The 12352-nt window shown below is 40.9% G+C and overlaps 1 protein-coding gene across 1 annotated transcript in view; it reads right to left on the bottom strand.

Annotated features, from left to right (window-relative positions):
* Positions 1 to 11918, bottom strand: part of cntnap2a (contactin associated protein 2a) — a 314052-nt gene extending 302134 nt beyond the window's left edge. Inside the window, exon 1 of the mRNA XM_051410449.1 lies at positions 11637 to 11918. Coding sequence (XP_051266409.1) covers positions 11637 to 11739 — 103 coding nt within the window. The 5' untranslated portion in view covers positions 11740 to 11918. The remainder of the gene's footprint in view (positions 1 to 11636) is intronic.
* Positions 11919 to 12352: the final 434 nt, after the last annotated feature.

Here is a 12352-nt window from a genome sequence, read left to right as displayed (position 1 = left end):
CTTAGTGTTTGTGGCAATCCTACCAGAGGTTGACTCTGCAAGAGACCAGGCCTGTCTGACATCCCAATTACTGTGCACTTTAACCACTGATTCCTCTTGGCTGAGCGAGTCCACAAAAACACACTCCACAGGAACATGTGCGCACAATGCATGCAACCACACATAAGGAAACACACACATCTTTCCGCACACACAAATTCACTTCCTTACACACACACACACACACACACACACACACACACACACACACACACACACACACACACACACAGGGAATACAATGAACATTTGTCCATTTACAGCACAGACCACCAGATCCAAACATACATGCACACACATACACACACTCACTATGTCAAGTCTATTGGAAGCACTAGTCTGATTTTAACAGAAATATTGTTCGCATCGCATTAAACAAGGCATACAATTAATGTTTGCCTTCCAATTCTACTCCTCTACATTTTCTCTCTCCTTTTTATTTCAACAAACACTCAGACATATACCCGAGTAAGATACACACACACACACACACACACACACACACACACACACACACACACACACACACACACTCAAATAACAAGTCAAGCACACAGCATATATTGTAGCTTCACTATAGTGAAATAGAGATACGCACACCGAGAAATGCATAGGTTATGTTTTCCAAGTGACTGGCTGGCTACAGTATGCTCTCATTCTGCCTCTGTGCTTTTCCTTTGAGTTTAAAGAGAAAAAGGAGGAGTGTTTCTTCAATGGAAGTAGCCCAAAGATTAATTCACTTAATCTTGGGCTGTAAATGGGGTATTCAAGCGGCTTAAAAAACAAATTGAATGCAAAGGCTGAGAGTAATAACTACATTTGTCTTAGCTGCGGCACAATGCCCTTTTCCACAGCACTCTTCCACATGAGCTGGTGGCTAGATTTCCAACATCCATTATGACAGAGGGGGACGTGTGCATATGTACGTACACGCACAGCCTGACAAACACAGAGACTTGCTCTCTCACACACATATATACACTGATTTTGACTATGCTACCTACTGTATGGAGTAACAGGAATATGGACAGTGAAAGACATAGACATGGTAAAATCTATGAAGAGAGTATGGCTCTGTGTGTGTGTGTGTGTGTGTGTGTGTGTGTGTGTGTGTGTGTGTGTGTGTGTGTGTGTGCGCGCGTAAGTGAGACAGTTGAACAGATGTTGTGCTGAGGATTTTAATGTGTAATCCCCAGATTCATCATGCTATCCATCAGGCATGTGCAGATCAAAGGGTTAATGTTGCAGAATATAGGTTAAACTCAAAGAGAGAGACGAGCAAAAGCAACAGTTTAACTCTCCACTGACAATACGCTCAACGCAACTCTATATAAATTAAGATTATTACAGAGTTTTATTGTAGATCACTGTCAAACTCTTGGATAATGACTTAGTAATGTATGCTGATTATTTTTACATGAGCAATAACTAATTAGTTAATGTAATTAGCTCAAAGGCTCGTTAAATCAATCACTGTACTCACTCTGTTATGTGTTCTCTATGAATAAATAGGTTAATGTATATGTGATTAATCAGTGTTTTATATGGCATGGAATCAGTGTTTCCCATGCCATATATTAAAAACTTATCAAGGTCATCATTGGTGTTGTGCAAAAAACAACTTCAAAAAGACATCTCTCGGCATTGTTTGAAATCTGCAGCCAATCAATACTTTAATCGCCAATATCACACTCATTGCCAAGGAAAGATCAAGCCGTTTTTCTCAATTACTAAAACTCTGACATAATTTGAAGATAGCTGTTTACTACTGTACTATTGTATGCCCGCTGTTCTGTGTCATTTAAATATCACATTATGACACAATTTCACCTCTCTGCCATTCTGATTATCACATGATTTATTTATTACATATCTTTAATTACTTGTATGGTTTGGGGAAACCACTATTCTTCTTATGTCATTTTCCTTTGACCTTTCTGTGCATATACTTGGCATGTTACTATGGCTCACTTTCCAAGTCAGGGATCAGGGATCATCAGTTGTGCTAGATTAGCTTAAAGGTCAAAACAATGATTACAAAAATGATCTCCTTAATAACAGTGCACAGGTTAATTACCAGTAAGACGTTAGCGGTGAAACAATCAGCTTGGAAACAAACACAAATAACAAAATATATAACAGAATTATGGTCTAGGGAAAAGAGAGCTGCACAGTTAATCAAATATTAATCGCAATCCTGATTTTAGCTTTTCACAATTGAATGAATGTGATCATCTACAATATTGATGTTTGAAATGCATGCTCGGCTAATAGAAAATGCTGTGTAATTGTGAAATAATATCCTGATATTGATAAACATAATCGTGCAGCCATAGAAGAGCAATCACTCAAACTGAAGGAAACTAAAACTACTGTACACCCAGTCACCAAACCAGGAAGGTAAAAGCAACCACTGACTGATAAGAGGCATGAACTGAAGCAATAACAGACCACGTAATTAAAACATGGTGCAAATTTTCAATAAATGCTATACTTTTATCAATAACAATTAAAACAAACAATAGCACATTGATGTTATTATTCTACCGAGTAATATTGTGCCTCTAGTATTAGTACAGAATTCAGTCACCTGTTGCATGAACAAACTTTTAATTTTACAAGATTTTTGAAGGTGGTTCACTCCTTCAAAAAGGGCACCTGACTAAATGCTTGTCCACCACAACTGCACCTTCAGTCCCTGGCGGCAGTTTGGCCAGCCCAGCTCGAACCTGATTGGCAGTATTTGGGTGGGTGGGTTGCCAATGTGGGACCATGTTCTTATTGTTGCACTAGCAACTCCTCTTTGGTTGCTGGACACAAAACAACACATTTGCACAATACCCTAGTGTTGGATGTTGTTCAAGAGCATGTACCATAGGTATAACAATACTCTAGTCAGTGTGTCTAAACCTTTTCTCTGCTGCTGACAGATGTGACTGCCCAGTTTTATTTTGTGCTGCTTTGGACGCTGTTGTTTTGACACTGATGATTTGGGTCAGGTTCACTTACACTGCTGTTAACTGCTCTTTCTAACACCTCCAGTCCACCACCCTGGTGTAGCTCAATTCTGGAATTCCCACAAGATTAATCCTGGCCAGTTGTTGTACCCTATCTGTTAGCTTCCTTTTAGTGATTTAACTGGTACATTTAAGGCTAAAACACACAAGATTTAAACTCTACTCTGTGCTGAACAGGAGGTCATTAGAATTAAATACAGAGGGTTACTCATTCAGGTTTCCTACAGGTATAATCAACACCTATTCCAAGTCTTGTGTCTCCCCACTTGATATGGAAATCATTTTAAAATGGATTTTTTGGACTGCTTTGGAAACAGTCAAATCAAATTCTTCTTATTATCATCCTGTAAAATTGGTTTAGAAATACATTTGGAGCAAAAAAAAACAGGCATTGCAGTTGCAGAATCTTGCTTTACTTTACATCTGCCACATCCACTGTAATTGTTAATAAGGTTCAGAAGTTTCAAAGGCTGGAGAGTCACATCATCATCTAAACCACTCTACATAGTCTGCTGATGGGGCAGGTTCACCTGCTCAACTCAGATGACTCCCAGTAGATCTCTAAACTAAAATCGTGTAGCACAAACTCCAAAAGCTCCTGAGATTTCAGCTGGCTTTGCAAGGCTAGTCTTTCAAGGCTCAATGAAGTTTAGGCCCCAGTTTCAGCTCAGGATGAACTCAGGTTAGCGGAGTATCACCTTATATAGTCCAGGTTACAACCTTCTTTGATAGAAAATACAAATCACAATCATCATTTGTTTACTGTTTTTAGATATTATTTGGTTTCATTTTAGTTTGGTATCAGATTATCAGCAATTTTTTTATTCTGTAAGCCCTGACACTGTGTTCATGCTGTAGGTCCTACAGAGACTTTTAATATGTTGATGATGACGATGATGTACAATAAACGAATTTTAAGTGCATATACAAATAAACTGAAAAAAAGATTATGAAGGTTGTTATATGATCAATTAGGCCAGCTTTTACCGAAGGGAAGTGCAGTATTATGTGACATATCCAGGTTCATTTTCTGACTAATGCAACGGCTGCACTCTGATGCAGCTACAGATTATAATAACAACAGTAATATTAAATGACAAGGTGTCGGAGAAAATCCTCGCCCCCTGACCATCTTTCCTCGAGCTGTCTCTCCTCATCCTTCTCTCTTTTCTGATAAATGCTGCCTCCCTCTCTAAATGTCACTCTCTCTTCCTCATTCTATCCTGCCAGCCCACTCTCCATCTCAGAGACCCTTGTCTAACGAGGTGGACAGATTCTGACGGGTTCTAATGAGAACACATTCCACTAGAATAACTTTCAGATCCTATAATTCGCACATGCACACACATACACACACACAATTACAGTGTCTCATACAGAAAAGCATGCATGCACATATTTGTACCTTCGGATGCATTTATTACCCAATTACGCACCTGTAAGTCCCCATTATGGGGTCAGCCTTGAATTAATGCGTGTGAAGTCAGCAACATTCAATGACCTGGACAGGTTTGTGTGTGTGTGTGTGTGTGTGTGTGTCTGAGGAGGGCAGAGGGGGACAGAGAAAAAGAGAGGCAGTCTGTGTGAGCTGCATGGTGCAGGCCCCTGTGTGTGTGGGAGTGTGTGTGCATGTTACGTTACTGACATTGTTAAGGGAATTATGCTGCATGACTTGTCAGTGTACATTTGTATCACTCGGCCTTGTTCCCATGATAAAACATAGATAGCCTTGCAGTAGCATTCATTTCCAAGAGAGAAATTTTCTTCAAGCAGACCAATACATGCAGTCTAAGAATAAAGCTGAAAGGGAATAGAAAAAAAGAAAACTGTAATGGGGCTCTGACTAGTGTTGCATTAGCCTACGGCTAATTCAACATATCTGAAAACGCAACTTTCACAGATAACGTTAATAATTTGCAAGCTGGTAAAATAAAGCATACAAAACATCAGCTAAAATGATCTATAGGCTATATGATTATAATCATGTGCATGTTTGTCAGTGATTTATTTCTTATTAGGTTATTACAGCATTTAAAGAGCACAGACCTACACAAAGGAGGTGTATTTGTGAAATGCCTTGTAAGAAATTATGGACTCAAATATAAAGTTAACCACCAAAGAAATCAGACGTTGAAGTACAGGAAACATTTGCCTATATTAATCCATATATCACAGCTTAAATAACAATAGGTTAACTCATTATTTCCTATTATTAATTATGGTAATGTTATGGTTAAGTAAATGTTAGCAGTTATCACTATAACCACTGCATATAGAGATGCTAAGTTAGTCAAAAGTTATTGTTACTATCACACAAACTATTTAGGTCCTCTGTTTTGACAAATTTATCACCATCATATTTTAAATATTTCCATTTTCTTCTGCTACAGAAGTCTGGAGCCACGGGCTCAATGGCTGAGTTTTCTCCTCTGAAAGGAAAGGTTGCACAACTGACAGAATAAGTTACAATATCTTTATTTGCTTTTTTTCAAAGTTCAGAATCAAGATAAAGTTATGTTTTCTCTTATGTTTCTTATGATAACTGAGATAATGCTGCTAAATTTATTTTTGATATTTTGATATTTCATATTTTGTTCAAATGTTTAATATATCTGCTATGTTCATTCATTAGTGTGCTATATGATTAAAATCTTGTCCAGGTTTTAAAATAAAGCACAGCAATGATGAGAGTGTTTCTCCCTTTTCAGGAAAGTATCGAAAAAGTATCGAAATCGCATTTCTTGACTTGGTATCGGTATCGAAACAATAATTTTGGTATCGTGACAACACTAGCTCTGACAATGCATTTTTTAAATATTATAGGTTGGCTACACTTGAGATCTATGACATTAACAAAATCTTTAAAAAGCTTCTACATAAACTTGTGAATATTATTGCAATATATTAGTTTTTATGAACATGTATTTTGAAACGTGCAGGGGTGAAGGTTTCTCAGTTTGTAGACACATCATAATATGTTACCAGAAAGGTTGTTTTCAAGCCAAACTCATATCCATTTGTTACGAGCTGCAGTGAAATGAAGCAATTCACATTCCTTGTGCTATGAAAATAAAGTGCTTTTTGGACAGCAGTGGCGTCAAGCATTTCTGTCTCAAAAGCACATGAATTCATGTTTTAGTGAGCTTAAATATTCATACGCTGATGGGGCAAGCAACATTTAAGAGCTGTATGAGACTGAAAGAGGAGACTGCACTGTGGCTGCGATCCATGTCAGTCTGGTTGTTGCAGTGGTAAAACACACACACACACACACACACACACACACACAGACAAAGAGTAGGTGCTGCCTTGAGAGTTTGCATGAGCATGCACAAGCAGACACGTCACATTACACGCTTGAAAAGTGGCTAGTGGGGATTTTTTTATCAAGCATATTTGTAATCAGGAGTGGAACGAGAAGTGGACAGATTGTAAGGAGAGAGACTGGGTGGATGAAAAAGGAAGATGAAAAAATACAAGGAGGGAGGGAAGTGATTATGGCCAGATGATAAAACCACTGAAGAGAGCCAAGTAGGGATAGAAAGAATTAGAGATAGGTAGTTAGGGACAAGAAAAGGGGCAGGAGGCAAGAGGGGAGGAAAAAACAGAATGAAATGATAAGAGAAAGACTGTGGAATCAGAGGAGTAAAGGGGGGAGGAGTAGGAGGGAGCAAGAGGAATCACCAGGAGCAGTTAGGGATGAGACAGTTGAAAAAAGGGAGCAGGGCATGAAAGGTTTTTTTTTTATATATATAATTTTTTGTTAAGAGGCAAAAAGACAGGAGAGAAGAACAAGGAACAGATATAAGGAGAATGAGGAAATAAGGCTGAGGGAGATTTATTGAAAACAGAGGGAGTGCGAGGAGCAAAAGATTTTTAAAAAAGCAGGAGGAAGAGAGCAATTTAGACAGAGGAGGACAGGGCGGAAGAGAGAAATGGCAGTGCAATTAACAACTAGACCTTGTTTCTTAGCTCTGACTCACTTGACTCGATGCCTGAAAAATCTACCAACGTGGACACACACGCATGGCCAAAACGCAGCCAGGTGCACACATATAAATACACAGGGGCCAAACAAAGCTAAACACCAAGTATTGAGCTGATCTAATCTGAGCCAAACCAGTCTGCTTCCTCCAGCCTTAATCCCATTATTACCACCTCCTACTGGGAGCCTTCACACACACAAACAAGTGCGCGCACACACACACAAACAAGTGCGCGCACACACACACACACACACACACACACACACACACACACACACACACACACACACACACACACAGAAGCGTGCACACACAAACACAAAGACAAGACACAGGATTGGCATCAGGTTTACCTTTGTGTTGCTTAATGTGTTGGTTTTTAGAAAATTGAAGCATATCTCTGACAGTTTCTGGTGATAATAATCACAGTGACTCATCTGTTAACAGTAAAATAGAACAATACTGCTTTCACTAATGTTACTGTGGTAGGACTGTTAGGACATGCCAGATTATTTTGTTGTTTGCTTTAGACCAGCCACACCCAGTCAAATCTTTAAATTAGCTTTAATACAGAAACTAATGATGCCTAATGAGATTCCCTTAGTCAGGTCCCAGTCAAATATAACAGAGAGAATTATTAATGCTTCAAACTCCACTAAGAATGTTTGCATTGGCACAGGACGCCTCTAAATATCCTTATTTTGTTTTACGTGGTATACAATAAATTATATTGAAGAACAGGAAAGTCTATCTTGCCCTGTGTGGCCCTGGAGGTGCAGCCAGACTGATGTCTATGTCAAATGGGCTGGCATGCTTAATGAGATAAGAAAAGGCTAATCTGATTCTATATCAGACAGGCTCTCAGGGCATCCCATTTAGCCACCCACAGTGTCACTAACACACTGACTTAAAGGCACGTCCTTTACTTTTCACACACTGGTGTTGAGAATGTTAAAAATGTAAACCCTGCCCTTTACACAGGGATTGATGAATAGCAATGGTGCAAAGCAGACCAGGAGAGTTCAAGGCTGATTAAAGGAAAGATTTGCTGTTTCAAACAATAAAGGGTTAAAATACACTGTTAACATTCAAGAATGCTGTATGACTGTACCAAATAGCTGTGCATGGACTTTAAGCACAGTATGTCACACATTAATACACAATGCATTAAGCTGATGTTCCTGTAAGAAAATGTCCCACGTGAACCACAAGACTTTGCCTCAGACACACTACATTAACAGCTGTGTAGGCACCTTTGTGACTTGAGTGTTCTTATACGTCTTTATGTGTCGGTGTATAATGTTCATTTAATTTTGTCAGACCACAATACATGTGAAGTGATACTAAAATGCAACATAAAACTGACACAAGCCTTAGGCCAAGCTTGCGTAGGGGAAAATCCCTGGATTACTGCTCAACACACAACCATTTGTAGAACCATATATGCATGAACATATCTGAACATGCAAAAGCACACAAATCCATATAGAAAGGGGCAGACACGTATATAAATCTCTCTTTATCACTTCCGCTTTCTTTTATTGGTGTACACCGATCAGCCATAAAATTATTACCACCTGGGCTTCCCTGGTGGTCATAATGTTAAGCAGCCCCATACGCAACAGACTGCGATGCACTGTGTGTTCTGAAACCTTTCTATCAGAACCAGCATTGACTTTTTCAGCAGTTTGACCTACAGTAGCTCGTCTGTTGGATCGGACCGCACGGGCCAGCCTTCGCTCCCCACGTGCATTGAAGAGCCATGACCATGTCTCTGGTTCACCGCTTTTCCTTTCTTAAACCACTAAAAAAGGTACTGACCTCTGCAGACCGGGAACACCCCACAAGAGCTGCAGTTTTGGAGATGCTCTGATCCAGTTGCCTAGCCATCACAATTTGGCCCTTGTCAAAGTCACTCAAATCCTCATGCTGCCCATTTTTCCTGCTTCTAACACATCAACTGTGAGGACAAAATGTTCCCTTGCTGCCTGATATATCCCACCCACTGACAGGTGCCATGATAAACAGATAATAAGTGTTATTCACTTCACCTGTCAGTGGTCATGGCTGATTGGTGTACATTAGGATGTTGTACGATTAGAGTTGTGAATTGGCGACAGGGTCATGTGTGGCCAAGGCTCACTGATGCACGTGGGGGGTAAAGGCTGGTCTGTGTGGTCCGATCCAACAGACGAGCTGCTGTAGCTCAAACTGCTAAAACAGTTAATGCTGGTTCTGATAGAAATCGTGTCAGAACACACAGCATCACAGTAGCAGACAGTCAGGGTGCCCAGGTGGTCATAATGTGATGGCTGATCAGTGTATGTCTCATAGAAGCAGAAGTCCACACACTGTGTCAGACCACACAGTCGGTGGGTCAACCAGCCCATTGACTTTAAGTGTGTGAGTGCATTTGCCCTGGTAGAATGAAAATGTTAATCTTTTTTTAGTCCATGCCTCAGACCACTGGTCACAATGACATTGTCTATTCCCCAGTGTTTCACATATAGTCCCCGAGGAGGGATAAAGTCAGCTCTCAGATTTAAGCCCAGGGTGGAACTGCTGGTCCGAATCAACATGCTGTTTGTACGACTCTCTCTCTCTCTGTCTCTCTCTCTCTGTCTCTCTGTAACTCTCTTACACACACTTGCTTGGCTCGAGTCTTGCAAATCCTTATCCACACTAACACACATAGGTTATTGTATTTTTATTTAAAAATATGCATAAATGGTATATATAAAAATACCTTTTATCTCACAATTTAAAAGATGATTTACATAATGTTAAGTTTACAGGGACTTTTCTTTCCTATTTTGGCCTCTTGCAATATCCTATTTAGTAATTTGAAATAGCATACATTTATGTAAGAATATTTATATGATAAGAAGTCATTTCAAAGATTCAACGACCTTGCTCAAGTTTCCAGCTCAAGTTTCCTTTAACAAGACACTGAATCTCTACTTGCTCCAGGGACACTGAGGCTGACCCAGTCACACCTGCCAATTGACGGGAGCAAGAGGCCTGAGGATTTCCATAAAGGGATCAATAAAGTTATATAAATAAAGTGTTGCCACTATGACACCTATTTGCTGTGAAGTCGCTTTTGTGAGCAACACCTTTGTGCAAGAAAAACGCACTGCCCATCTCCTCTAACTCTCTCTTTTCTCCTCTGTAACGGTCCCACGGACGTATCTGTGTACGCACACGCACGTCCCTCCGTTGTTGTTTGTCGGATGGGATGATTAATGAGGCGCGTCCCCGGACACATTCATTCGAGACCCGAGAAGCCCCGGCGATCACCGGGGGAATCAGTCACACCGGCTCAGTCACTGTCAGCAACATCGAATGACACCGAACCAAGTGTGGATGATTCCGGGAAAATACCGAAACCACGATGGATGGGAGCAATAAATAGGACATTAAATCTTAAAAATATCAAGCAGGGGAAAGACCACGTGAAAGAAATAAGTAGCCTACGGATAGATAGATAGATAGATAGATAGATAGATAGATAGATAGATAGATAGACTTTATTAAGTAAGCCTATACAATATTAACACCGTGAATCCCTCTTAATATGCTAATGAGGATATAAGAAAAATATCAGGCAATGTGTAAAGAAACTCTCTATACTAAAATGACTGATTCTTACAAGTTAATAAGCAAAAAATAATAACCCTCGGGTAGTCCAAGTCTTGAAGTATAACGTGTGGGGCTGCAGACTAAACAGATCCATCTTCTGTATTTAAGGTACGTATTATCATCTGAGCTAGAAGTTGTCTCCAAGTTTTTCAGTTACCGTTTGCTGAAAAATAAAGTTAGCTAAAAGAGGCCTAGACCTGGTAATAGAGAAGAAACAAATTAAAATTCAGATTGTCTGGAAACTTCATGAACACCCTGAATCAAACTGCACAAGCAGTAGAATTAGAAATCTGTATCTGACTGCGAGCTTCCTCAAAGTCCTCAAGACCAGAACTCTTCCTCCTAAAACAGAGATTCAACAAAAACCTCTTTGGGTTCCGTTTGGACAAATGCAGTGCAATGATCTGAAAGCAAATACAATGCTCCTATATAACGTTAATCCAAAAAGAAAAGTCCCGAATGAGCTGTGAAAAAAACCCCAAAACAATAATATTTGTGAAATGGTTTCTAACTGTTCTCCTCTCAAATGCACTCTATACACAGCAAACCACAACTGACACACTGAAATGTCATTCAGTAATCCTGCCATTTCTGGAAGCCCTGAAAACCCCGTGACCAACAACCCCCAACGGGCATAACATCCCGGGCGCTAAAACCAACGGAGCAGAGATCCTGAGTTAACACGTGTAGGTCTAAACTCAGAAGGTAACCCCGCTCCCTCTCCCTCTCTCCTGGCTCTTAAGCTCCCGAGAGCCCCGGCTGGCACCACCGGTGGGGAAACCTGCAGCCCCGCCGGTAATCGCACCGTCTTCTGCCTCTACTCTCCTGCTCCAGAGGCAGGCTTCGTCTGCTTTCCCTACACATATCCAGACTCACCCGTTCAGCGGCGAGAGACACGTCCAAAACATTTGTAAAAAAAAAAAAGAAAAAAAGAATAATAATAACAACTTACGGGTTGTTGGCAAAGCTCCGCGTACGCCGTTGACATGGCTGAAAATCCACAAAGCGACCGGCAATATCAACGTCAATCCCTGGGCAGGACGGTGCCGGTGCATCTTCACGGCCGGTGTGGACGCAGCACAGCGGGAGAGGGAGAGGAGACACTCAGAAAAAACAGTGGGTTGGTGGCAACGCCAGTCGGTCCGTCAGACTCGCTTCGCAGTTGAGGACTGGCGAAGAGGAGCCTGGCTGCACGGACTCACTCCCTCTCTCAATCTCTCTCTCTCTCTCTCACCCTCTTTTCTCTCTCTCCCTCTCCCTATGTCTCTCTCTCTCTCTCTCTCTCTCTCTCTCTCCAATAAAGAGATGATGTAAGGATCGCACCGACAAACAGGCTGGCTTGGGCTTGCGAGCGCAACGCACTTCTTTCTGCAGCTTTCTCCTTATTTAGCGGTTCCTATTTAGAACACAACAATTGCAGCCGTGCCTCCACCTGCACAGGACGAGGATGTCTGGCTGCGACTCTGCTCTACAGTGCAGGCTCCAGCAGTTCAAGGTGCCATGACTGTACGCAGCACTGAACTGTATCCACTGAACTGATTCCACATCTCCGGCGCTGTCCCTGGTGCTGAACTTATCTCGGTCTTTCTGTCTCTCTCCCTCTCTAAATGTCTTAACGTTTCTTATAGCCAGACAGTGCCCCCCTCCTTCTCTAGGTGGTGGTAGTCT

Source organism: Dicentrarchus labrax, unplaced genomic scaffold (assembly GCF_905237075.1).
Source record: "Dicentrarchus labrax unplaced genomic scaffold, dlabrax2021, whole genome shotgun sequence".
In the NCBI taxonomy this organism is placed as follows: domain Eukaryota; kingdom Metazoa; phylum Chordata; class Actinopteri; family Moronidae; genus Dicentrarchus; species Dicentrarchus labrax.
This window is presented reverse-complemented; position numbering and strand designations above follow the sequence as displayed.